The 12875-nt window shown below is 39.7% G+C and overlaps 1 protein-coding gene across 1 annotated transcript in view; it reads left to right on the plus strand.

Annotated features, from left to right (window-relative positions):
• The window catches only part of LOC117430729 (mediator of RNA polymerase II transcription subunit 13-like), a 45730-nt gene that overhangs the window by 16559 nt on the left and 16296 nt on the right, over window positions 1–12875 (plus strand). The window contains exons 4-8 of the mRNA XM_059000543.1: window positions 9322–9467; window positions 10279–10476; window positions 11165–11359; window positions 11696–11858; window positions 12160–12270. Coding sequence (XP_058856526.1) covers window positions 9322–9467; window positions 10279–10476; window positions 11165–11359; window positions 11696–11858; window positions 12160–12270 — 813 coding nt within the window. The remainder of the gene's footprint in view (window positions 1–9321; window positions 9468–10278; window positions 10477–11164; window positions 11360–11695; window positions 11859–12159; window positions 12271–12875) is intronic.

Here is a 12875-nt window from a genome sequence, read left to right on the forward strand (position 1 = left end):
CAAATAATGCTTCATTGATAAGTTGGGCAGTCGGTCACATTTTCAGCAATCGTATTTATTTGCCAGCAGTCGAAGCCTCAAAGTCCAAGTTGGCTTTTGAATTAAGCGCGCATGTCACTCCTATACGGCAGTCTACTGTTACCCAGGCTGCTGGTCTTCCTTTGTGTTCTCTGTCATCTCTCTGGCTCTGCGGAGGTTTGAAAATCAGAGTGGTGGCTACAAGTGGGACAGGATCAACAGCAGGAGTCTCGGGTCACGTGAACGTCTCTTTGGAATATCATGTTGCTACAGAGACCGGTGGGAGATGAATGTAGCGCTTTTAGATTAGAAAGTCAGGGCAGCTCTTTTTCCCCCTGTCCGTACATCTGTGAACAATTCCAACCCCTCCGAAGTGAACCCAGCAATGACTAACAGTGCGTATTGCATCGCTCCCCCTGGATGAGTGCCAGGCAGCAGTGTGGTCCTATAGAGCCGCTCTGGTTTATAAAACTTGCTTCAGAAGTAGAGAGGAATTCTCAATGTTAATTCATCACCTTGAAGTCTCCAACTGTCAGTCACTTCTGTACAGCCCGAGGTGCATCCATGGCAGGCTCCTTTTGAAAGCGGATCAACTGGTCTTGTTTACGGCATTGCTTTGTCAGGGGCCCCTGTGCATTTTGTGAACACTCTAATCAAAGAGTTTCAAAAGGCTCTTCAAATAGGAACTTTTATTCTGCAGTCTTCTATCCCTCCTTTTTCAAACCTGTCCTACAGTGGCAGTATGATTGTTACCACCTGCATCAGTTGGTGCTTATAACGTGTAGCTAAAGGAGCATCCATTTTTAAAGGGGGTGGGGTTATTCGAAATGCTCTTTGTTAAAATCGGAAATATCTACAGCACTGATATTTTCAGGCTTGCCATAAAAGGAATTCCACTTTCTATTACAAATATTGACTTTTCATGGTATAAAGACAGAGAAGCTGTGCGTTATGAATTTAAGTGGATTAAATGTCACAGGTAGGCTTTGGGGAGTTTAGGTTGTGAAATACTGTTACTTGCGTTTGAGATTCCACCACTGCTTCAGTGAGAAACAGTGCTGTAGTTTAATGGGCTGCTGTGTTGTGTTCTTTATGGTAATGACAGTGGTGTGTAAGTGATCGCTGATAAGGGAGAGGGGTGTGTGCTTGTTAGTGCTCCCTCATTGTGGGCTAGAGGTCTTGTAGCTGCTGCCGCTGCTTGTTCATATTCAGGCAGTGAATTGAGGGAAGTATGCGTCCGTTCCCACCCTGCTGCAGGACTCCAGCAGACTTACTGAGGATTCTGAAGGAGGTAAGGACTTTGCAGGCACTGTACAGCAGGTTCAGGCTGTGCTAATCATCTGTCATCTTTTAGGATGTTCAAATTGGATTTGTTTCTTTCTTTTGAAGTCATTTTGTGTTGCATCTAAAATCTTGCTGGCCTTGGAAGTGGTCGCCTAACCGGCAAATCCTTGCAGATGGTTTGATCACTTTATTTAGCTAGGCTTGTGGTTCTGTTTTTAACCTTTAACCCCATGCATTCTCGCTCTTTTCAGTGCAGCCACAGTGAGAGCTTGTTTTGCAATAGAAAGGCTTTTGATTGTGCTGGAAAAGCAAATTCGGTCAATGAGAGAAATCCCTCCAAAAAAGACATTGTAGTAATCTGAATTTGTATGAAATAGCTGTCAACTACACACACACACCTTTGAGTTTTTCAACTGATTTAAAGCTGTAAACGTTTAAGGAAAATTTGAATCCTAAATGGCATTTTACTAAACATTTAACCAGAAATGTATTGTTTTTGAGGATTTAAGCTTTTATCTTGATACGTTCTATACTACTAGAATGAGTAGTGTATAAAAAAAAATGAAATACATGAAGTTTACTTTTTCATTGAAAACTTTACACAATAGAAAAGGTGTTTTTGAACATGTTGTGCAAACATTGATTTTCATCCACAGGAACTATTTGTCATTACCTGGATTGAAAGCTGCAGATACATTGTGGGTCAGATTTGTTGTAAGCTTGTGGAGGGAACGTCAATCTGTGCTCCAGTAGGAATTCAAAGTTCAGATCCAGGACATAGCTTACCCTCTCGGGGTTCCAGGAATGCAGTTTTTATCCAGCCTGGTGTTTTTGGACTTTGTTGCTTTTTTATATTCGAGGTTGGCACATGTCTAGGCATGGAATAAAGGAGCTGTCGGGAGTGGGACAGGTCTTGATAAAGTACTGTGGATTTCTGAAAAAAACTCTAGCAGGCCACTACTTGGTACAACATCAAACAAGCCAAATATTTTAACATCAGCATCAAACCTAGTTTTGTGAAGTAACTTGCTTCTAGCTTGTTGGTTGTAGTCCTGGATATTCTTGAATTTACAGTTTATTAAAGTGTTTTTCTACTACTAACATGGCAGGACGGTCTACATAAACCACTGATTTTGCTATTGCTGGAAAATGGTGCACGTTTTGAATGAAACACGTATATCTTCTACATGTGTCTGTCCCTTTAACACACATTTCTGACACTGTCAGTGTATGCCTTGGCATCTACAGCACTGATTCCTTGAAAAACGACTTACTGATGTCATTAATCCTGAGAAACCATGGTGCTGTACAGACTGTTTGACAGTGGACCTTGGACTCTGCTAATTCTCTAGGGCCTCCTGGTCCTTGTTTGTCACGTTCCGGTTTGATCCCTTGACTTCACTGCAGGGTCCCAGCTGGTTTGTTTGTTTGTCGTGCTCCTGTTAGTGTGCGTGGGGCGATGCCATGGGTGTGGAAAGTGACCTCGAGCAGTGCCTGTACTTGGGTTAGGGAAGACATTAACATTGTTGGACACCTTGGAGCCTTCTGCAGCCACATTTGCTGTGCTAAAGTAAACTGTGGTTACGGTTTAATTGATAGAAAGGTCAATATCTTTTTGTAGTATTTATTAATCTGGTTCATCATGGTATGTTCAGATTACACTAAAATAGCTATAAACGGATCGATCAGCTTTCTAAATAAGGAAGCTTACTGGGCTGTGTTGGGTGTAATGCATTGAGTGACTTGCAAATGTGTTCAGTTCCTATATTCAATGGGATTTGAACATGCAGTGTCAGTAGATTTGTATGTTTTTGTGCTTAAACCTTGCCATTTAAAAACCACTCCCAAGTAGTAACAGGAGCATGTGTATTTGGCTCACAGAGAGATATGGACAGGCTGGTTTCAAAGGGTACAGATGCTTGTCACTACTGCAGAAGCTAACTGGAAAGTTCATTAAATAAAGGTCTGGTTTCTGATAGTGAAGCACAAAGTCACAACTACAGAAGAAAATGTAGTAAAATGAACATCCGTTTGATATACAATTGTGAAAGTTACTAATCTCTTTATTCAAAACCACCAAAAGTGTTTTAAAAATACGAGCAGGATTGTAATTGGCTGAGTTAGTAGTGTTTGTTTTTTCTGTTTGACTTCAGAGCCTTTTGTTATGGACGCAAGGTAAATATCTAAATATTTTGTAGTAAGATAATTTACAGTAAATCTCTGATGGAATGCAGCATGCTGTATGGATTTGATGGTTCTTAGTCTGGATTACATTTTGGTCCTCGCAGACTTCAGCCATGCATTTCAACAGTAAACATCTCGGAGTAAAGGAAACCAAATACTGGTCATGTTTGGCCTCATTCGGATTAAAATAACAGCAACGTACAAACCAATTGCACCGTGCTCCAAACCTCAACATGCATCAGCTGCTAAATGTTTTGGTTTCAAACCATCTGGTATTCAAATTGTTTATATTGTGCCATGATTCAATATTAATACATTCGCTATCAAGAAACAGCAAATATGATCCTATAAAAATCTGTCTGCGGCCAGGAAATGAAACGTGGTGAACATGAGGGCTGTGTTTATCTAATAAATTAGCTAGGTTCTCATAATTCAGCTTGGATGAAAGCAAGTAGGAGCATTTCCAAGTAGTTTTCCAGAGAGAAATACCTTATGACCTCCGTAGAGCGAGGGCTGCTATCAGACTGTGCCGTTCAGGGCGGAGGACAGCACAAGCCCTTGTTTATTTTCACTGTTTTCAATCAGAGGCTTACTAGATTGTTTGAATTGGCAGCATGTGCTCTACACTCGTAGCTGCTTTTCTATTTCTCTGCTGGGAAACATGGCTTGTGTTGCTCTGATAAAGGGCTTTACAAACAAGCCTGTACTTGGTTTGCTTTTTTGCAGTACAGTTCATATGGTACAGGGTATTTGTCTTTATGAATGCATGCTCCTGAGCTGCACTGGGATCTGTATGTTCACCATTGTTTCTCATGGATTGCAGTCTACAGCCATGCACATGCTCCCTGCACATGTTGTGTAAGATTGAGACTATGTCTTTGTCAACAGCCTGCAGACCACTGGTCCAGATAATAAGATGGATCAAAACCGCTTTGGTCAGTCTACTGTAGATGAGCAGGTGTAATGAGTACAAGTAGTTATCCAGTCACTATTAATTTTACACTATTTTTTTATCCTTTTAATATTTTAGCCATGCTGATTTGCTGGCAGTACAACAGTAGAAATTCCAGCAGGGACTGGTGCGGTAGATGTTTCAATGAAAGCTGACGGCTTGGCTGCAAGTCTCTATCTGTAAAATCATTCTTCTCGAAGGCACACGGCAGGATCTATTGATTAGCTAACGTAGAAAGCAAAACGCCACCTGGTAAAATCCAAACGCTTGCCAGAACGTTGCAAAGCGAGTCTGTGCCCAGGATAGAGCCAAAGAAAGCCCAGTATATGCAAAGGTGCATGGTGTGGAAACAGCAAGGTTACAGTAATAAGCAATCTTGGCCATTCACTAATGAGGTGAAAAACAAGTTCATCTTTCTAAGGATTTTAAATCCGAGTTTCTTGCTACAAGTGGAAGGGAATTCCACTGTAATGCTTCAGCTGTATAATTGGGTCTTATGTTTGGCACACAGTGTAGTGTGGATCTCTGTATGGCAATCTGCTGTACAAGCAAGAGGCTGTTGGCCATTATTATTATTTTAAAGCCATTTGATCCATTTTAAAGCTGCTCTGTCCTACAGTATACGTTCAATTTGCACTGCAATGGAATTCGTTGGTGTGCTTCATTCCTCCATCGCAGACTGTTGTACACCGTGACACAAAGCAAGATGCTTTTCAAATGGGGGATCTATGATCTGTAGTTATTTGAGAGATGGTAGAATTACAATGGGTACATTTAAAAGCCTGAAGGACTGCTTGGATCTTGTGAATGTTGATCCTCTTATGAAGACATTATGATATCTGACTCTGGGAATATATGGAGGAAGCTGTATGTGTCCTGCTTATGTTTTTACATACATACTGTTCATCAGACCCGAGTCAATGCTAATTCATATTACAGTAAAGTAACAAACAACTGCACACTAACATGTTTACTCTGTGTATTCTAAATAACCAAGCAATAATCACAGGTACAAATACAGAAACATTTAAGTAGGGTCACTAAGCGTGTTTGAAAGTATAATTGATTGTATGACAAATGTGTAATTGATCAATGATATACTTTAGTTGCAATTAGAGAGTTGTGCCAAGGTTCAGCTACAATTGAATTACACAATTCTAATCAGAATTGACCCCAGGTCTCCTTTTTCATTATGATGGCTCTAGTTTTATATTGACTCGAATGTACTAGGGATGTGCATTTTGGTACATTTTTATGAATGTTTAAATGTGATGCAGTGTCAGCGTTTTAAACCACATCTACACACACACACATGCTGATGTATACAGACAGCCCTGGTTAGTATTTTCTGAGCAAAGAAATAACTACAAAGTAAATAAGCAAATAGCGTTTTAACATCGCAAAGACTTTTACAAAAAAAAAAAAAAACACGTACTCAACAAAGCAAATATTGAAATGTATTTAAATGTCCTCTTCAAACAATGGTTGTAATTAGAGATAGAACGATAAACATATTGAACACCTTTTCAGATAGTATAATGTTTTTAGAATAGTTTTGTTTCATAAAGGTTCATTTAAAAAAAAAAAAAAAAAAAAAAGGAACCTTGTCTTTTATAAATACTTTCACTTCTGGAAAAAGGAGTTACCAGTGATAAAATAGCACAGTATTTTGGAATTGGATAGAGCACTGTAACTGATATCCCTTAGAGATTAAAAGGTTTGCGGTCTTTGGTAGTAGGTGTGGGATTTGAGAGTACCTGAAAGTTACAATTCCCCAGTACAGTCCTCGAATCCAACGCCACTCTGGTCTTACATGCTAGAGTGCATAAACCTCCCAAACATTACCACAAGTACTGTTTTTAAATACAAATCTAACGCACAATCAGGTATGTTAAGTAAGGAATATAATGGTTGCCTTGTGCAGGTCATTGTATTACTAAATAACGTAATGTATTCACACAAGCTTTACATTCAATTGTTGGAGAGTTGCCTGGCCGACCTGTTTGAAGTGTGTCTCGGAGGTCCTTTACTGTAGTGCAGTAGTTCAAATATAGAAACAAAAATTGTACTAGAGTAAATATAGTTAATGTATTCCTCCACTTTTCTGCCCTCTTTATGAGTGAGCGGTTGTGTTCTGATATTGAATGTTCCATAGTTTCCCTTCACTTTAAAGCTGTCTCCATAAACATTCAGCTAAATCCACCTCTAAATTTGAATGCAAAATTCCTAGTGTCATGTGAAGTGTTTGAACTGTGTTGGGCTCCTATAGCAGAGCTCCATTTTACTTCTCTATGCTATAGAGCAGGTGGAGTGTGAACTTTGCATGACTTTCCGAAATGAGGAATACAAATACCACTCGCCAACAGTTGAATTGAGCCGAGAGACTGCCAGTGTATGGGACTTGAAGCATGCTGTATAGATTTATGTTGTCGCTGTGAGAGGGGGTATGGGATTCAGTAGCTCAAAGTGTGCTCTTTTTTTAATCTTTTTCATAGTCCTCTTTATAACTGTCGGCTCTGAAAGCTTAAATGTTGTTTTTATTAGTTGCATAATCACTTCCGTGATCAATATTTGGAAAGCCCCAGATGCATCATCTTTTAGTCTTGTTTAAAGCTTAACGTTGTTTCTGTGTTATGGTCAGTGAGATTCTTGCCTGTTTTTGTAGAAAAAGGATTCTTCTGGCAAGGTACAGTATTACTAAACAGTTGTGGAATGTGCCAGAATGTTGAGAGACTGTAGTCCGAATGCTTTGTGGTATAAACATCTATCCATTAGAATTGCCTTTGCACGTGTGTGTATCACTTGCTGTCCTGTCATTCAAAACATACACCGGTTTTCTGGGTTCCAGTGAATTATGCAGCTGTTGTAAAAGGTAGCTGGAAATTCGCTGTAGTTTTATGAGATCCGACTTTGAAGGAAACTACCCAAAAAACAGAATGTATTTAACAGCTAAAAGGAATAAGAACCATCTCCTGACGAATGTGTTTGTTTATACAGAATTAAGGCTTAAAGTCTTATTGGTTCATAACAGAACTGTATATTCTGTACAAAACTGAAGACAGATTTGTGAATGTTTGTGTTACTAAAAATAATCTTGCAAGCATGAGATCAAGTAACCTTTTATTTTTGGTGTGCATTGTATCTGTTTTCATGTTCCATAGGAAGCAGGTGGGTTTCACATTGCAGAACAAAAGTCTTTTTGACATGCACAGCGCAAGCCATTGAGAACGCTGACTGTCTCCCCAGGTGTGAAGAGCATAATGCTAGTTGCAGCAAACGTTGATAATTCAGTATTTATAATAGGCCTAACCTACACTAATTGTATTCATATTGAGTCTGGTAAGGCCACTGATTTTCCATTCTGGGGAATAGCAAATTCTGTTTTTCAAAAATGACCAATTCCATTTTTCCCCCATTTTTTTTTTTTTTTTTAAATGAACTTTATTTATAATTTAACTTGGCATTTGAACATTAATATAAAGTTGATTTAGTTTAAAATAAGTACATAAATATTACCACAATTATTTTTTTTAAATTGTTGGTCAAGATTTTCATTCGGACTCTTGCTGCTGTAATAGTAAGTAAAGCACCTGAAGACACTTCACACCTTTCATAATGTTTATAAACATCACTTGGCTCATTGCTGGCATTAAAATAAGCAGGAAAACGTAATTATATTACAAGAGTTCAGAAAACAAATGCCCAGCACTGTTGTGAGAATCATATTTACAGTCTTCCACTGACACTGTAGTTCAGTCTACAAATTGAAGTGTTTTGAAAAGGCCTGTTTAGCTTATTACTGGCATTACAATAACCAGGATAAAAAATTAAACACTTTGACAAAAAAAAGGTGTGTTGACTGTCGTTGCTGTACACAGGTGCATTGCTCGATTTGTTATTTAAATAGCGCCCCTCTTAATATAAACACAGAATGAATCCTCCCAATTGTTTCTTTGCTAATTCTGCCGCCTTGGTGTTTGCAAGTTTAACAAGAGGTTTGTCTCGACAGAGTGCCTATTATGTAACAAGCGGTGTGTAGTGACTGCATCCTCTTTACACAGTAAAGCCATCAATTTCCTTTAAGGAATGTAGAGCTAGAAAAATAGCTTTGAGCTTGTTTCTTCATTGTTGGACAATATAATTCAGAAACGCTCATGGTTTACTTTATCTTACCTCTGGGAAGCCTCGCCTTAAACACCATGCCTTAGGTCAAACATGGTCGGCATACAAGATTGCAGTGCTTTGACTTTTTTTTCTTTTGTTGGTGCAGTCGCCATGTCGAGTTTCAGCAGAGAAACTTGAGTGAAGTCACATGATGAATTAACTCAACTTGGCTGGGTGTAGTGTTAAAAAAACAAGACAACACTGCAGAATTTAGCATTCTGTTCCCAATGCCTAATTCTGCGATAGATAATTCTACTCAATTCCCAATTTGATGTGTGAACAGCTCTTTACTTTGGGCCGCAGTGGAGCTGTGGGTTATTGCATCCCCTCTTGCAGCAGTCACATCATTGACACAGGTCAGCTGTGTCGTCAGCGTTTCCGAGACAGGATAGTCATGGAGACTGAACTGCTTCCTTGCTCCCTGAGGTTCACTCCAGGGCAAGTTTGAGAGCTTGCTCTGCTCTCTGTGGAGAAATGGAGAACTCGTTTAAAAATCCCTTTGAAACAAAACGGAACAATTGAGGCGTTACGAACTTATTCGACAGCTTCCAGCAAGACGCATTAATTTAAAACTGTGAAATGGTGCTTTTGCTCTGTGCAGTTTCCCGTCTGTAGGACACCTGTCATTACCAGAAAAGCTCTGAACAGTCCACTTGGTGTCTGAAGGGGTTTAATAATATTGAGGATTTCATTGGGATTATTGTTTGTTTTCATTATAGCGAGCACTTGTCCTGCGCGTTCACCTTCTTTCTGCACGGAGACAGCCACGTCGTCACCTGCGTGGAGATCAACCAGCACCAGCCAGTCTACCACCTGAGCGAGGAGCACCTGACCCTCGCCCAGCAGTCCAGCAACCCCTTTGAAGGTGGGTCCCATAGCTAGAAATAGGGCAACACGGAGGGAATGGTCAACACTTGTGTACAGCTATGGCCAGAAGTTTTGCATCGCATCAAATTTTAGATTGAGTCATAATAAAAAATTAAACTGTGGACAATAATCTAGGTCTTTTATTTAACATCATGTAATCAAAGAAGCTATGTAGCTTTGAAAACCAAGTAATCTTGACTGATGATCTGAAGCTTGGTATGACCTGGCTAGTATGGAATAGTTCTTGTGGAAAGCCTTTGTCCTTTTTCAATGTAAATAGTCTCCCACTTCTGCTGAAGAGGTGATTCTTCTTAATGGAACATCCCTGGTTATCAAATTCAGATTGAAATGAATTTGATGGGAACATTGTGGTGCTCTTATGATTTATCTAAACTATTACTGTGACTTTAAAAGGAGATATCGGTTTACTTTAATGTTTGGTTGCTGTAATCTTGTTTTTTTTTTAATGGTGATACAAGCTTGCAGATCTAAAGGTCACTGTAAAAGGTAGTTCAAATTCCGGCTTAAACTTTGTTCTTGATTTGTTGGTATTTTTTTTCCAGTCTATAGGCTGACCTCTTAATGTATGCCAAAGAGCCCTTTTTTATTACCCCAGAATGGATATTCCAGCTATTAAAGTGTTCAGTTGTTCCAAGTCTTAATAGCCTGCATATATCACAGATGAATTTACTGCACTGGGCAGCTTGGTTTGAAAGGTCAAGAGAAATTAGATGTTGGTTGAAATGTTATCGCTACAGGAATTGGTAATTCACTTTTCTAAAATGTGGTTGATCTGTTCTGATGCTTAGTGATCCTAAGCCCGTTCGGGTTGAATGGAACCCTGACTGGCCAGTCTTTCAAGCTGTCTGACCCACCGACCCAGAAGCTGATTGAGGAATGGAAGCAGTTCTATCCCATCACGTCAAGCTCCAAGGAGGGTTTGGAGGAAAAGCAGGAGGAGATGGACTGGGAGGATGACTCTCTTGCTGCAGTTGGAGTCCTTGTTGGTAAGAAATCTAGGATCCTATGTGAATTCATGGAGGGGAAATAGACCTAGCTGTTTAATCCGGTGACTTGAGTATAGTGGGTGCGGTTATACACTTAAGCAGTTTTCCATATCTATATGGGAAAAAATGATGTTAAGTATTGCCAATACCAATTGGATACGTTATTGGGAGTATTGGGTTCTGGGGATATATGGAGGTGTCTGTACATCTGTATGTCCCACATCAATTTTGACAACACAAGAGGTTATATACTGGAAATCAGTCATTTTAATATGCTTTACCATGATACTAATGCCTCATTTGCTTACCAAACTACATCTTAAATGTTACTTATCCCATTTCCATTAAACTATTCATTGCCATTTTGTATTCTGTACTATTCTCTATAGACTTGTGATATGTCAGTCATCAGCTTTTCTTCATTTTTTTTTAATTCAGTTAATTAAAAGGTAACTAGTTATTTTTTAAACTACTGTGCAATAAGCACACCACAAGAGGAAAGAAATCGGCACTTGTGGTGGTTTTCATGTGGTACAACAGCTTTGCAACTTTAATATCTTAACTGCACAGTCCTGTCCTGTGTGATGCATTAAATCAAGCTGCTAACTTAGGTTACAAATCAGTCCTTGAGTGATGCAGACATTTGAAGATCCTGAGTTTAAGGTGGGTTGTCTTGGTTGTGCCCTAGGTGGAGTGCGAATGGTGTACCCATCATGCCTTGTGCTGGTCCCTCAATCGGACATCCCTGCCGTGACCCCTGTGGGGTCCTCCCATTGCTCTGCTGTCTACTCGGGTGGCCACCAAGTGCCTGCTTCCACACGGGATCCTGCCATTTCCTCTGTGACTCTCACTCCACCAACGTCCCCCGAGGAGGTACAAACAGGTATGTGCACTGGTCTCACAAGCCAAGTCTACCCTGGAGTAACCCACCCTCCGAGAGAGAGGGAGCCGTTCAGCCCCGTCCCCAGTCCCCCATACTGTTTAATATGCCTTCTGTTAAACCTCTATGCTGCTACCAGTTCAATACAAACACTGAAACCACTTGTTCAATGAGCTATTCAACTCTTAAACCTTCGGGATTGAAAGTTGTTTCAGAGAGTGTGTGTTACCTGAAATCCACTGCTCCCCATAGTTGACGCATCCGCCTCGGCAGTATAGTTAGATTGTCATTTAAGAGGTACCATAAGTGTTGATTTAATGTGTGTGTTTTTTCTTGTAGTGGACACCCAGTCTGCCCAGAAGTGGGTGAAGTTTTCTTCGGTTTCTGATGGCTTCAGTGCCGACAATACGAGTCACCACGGAGGAAAGATCCCCAGGAAACTAGCCAGCCAGGTGGTGGATAGGGTCTGGCAAGAGTGCAATATTAACCGAGCGCAGAACAAGTAAGGCTTTCCACAGTACTTTTATTGAAATCACTTTCGGTGGTAAATGTATCTCGCTTAGTTGTGAGAAATGGTACTTTTTAATTAAGACTTTTTGCACAATTGATTTAGCAATGTGTTATCTTTTAAACCCAACAATCAAATACTGCACTTGTGGCTAATGACTTTAAATGTAGCACCTTGGAATATGATTATTCTGCTTCTTTAATTTTTGGTAGAATTCCTATTTTATGTCATTGAAATGGAACGTGGAAAATGCCATATTCCCTTAACAGATTATATTCTTTTTACTAAATTGTAGACGGAAATTCTCTGCCACTACTAATGGGACGTGTGAAGAGGAGGTGGTTGATAAAATCGGAGCTTGGGATTTTGTGGAACCCACGCAGAGGTCCATCTGCAACTGCTCAAGGTATTAGATCCCTTATTTAAATAAAAGAATAAGACTTGCACAAAGCTCCAAGGCTCAGCAATAGTAAAGTGTGTCTACAAGTGGCTTTATAGATATTAAAAGGTACCACATTACCGTTTGTATTTATGGATAGTATCTTTGTAAGTGATACTGCATCATTAGATATTAAAATGCACACTCTTTCAGCACTAAAATGCAACTCAAGTCATGTAAAATCAGTTGTCTGTTTGAAAAGGGGTGTTTTACTCGGTTCCTTTCACATTTTAAAGGCCATTAAGTAGTTAATCACTATCTAATCCAAGGTAGCTATTAGGACACAAGTTCCAACAGATCAGTGGAGGGAGCTGTCAGTAGGTTCTCTACATTCTCACAATTTCTAATGTACTTCATTATAAACACAAATTAATTCCCCATTTGACTTGTTACTCTGCTGCATTGTGTGCTCCCAAAATGATACTAAAATAAAAAACACAACCTGATTTCAAGGAAGATGATTTGAATTCTCTTCTCTTTTCATTTGACCCACGCGACTAATTAAAGTAAAATAGGTGTTCTGTGCGAAGCCCCTAATTTTTAACAGGGATTTAAACAGTGACTGCTCTTGT

The sequence above is a fragment of the Acipenser ruthenus genome, chromosome 26 (genome assembly GCF_902713425.1).
Source record: "Acipenser ruthenus chromosome 26, fAciRut3.2 maternal haplotype, whole genome shotgun sequence".
Lineage (NCBI taxonomy): Eukaryota > Metazoa > Chordata > Actinopteri > Acipenseriformes > Acipenseridae > Acipenser > Acipenser ruthenus.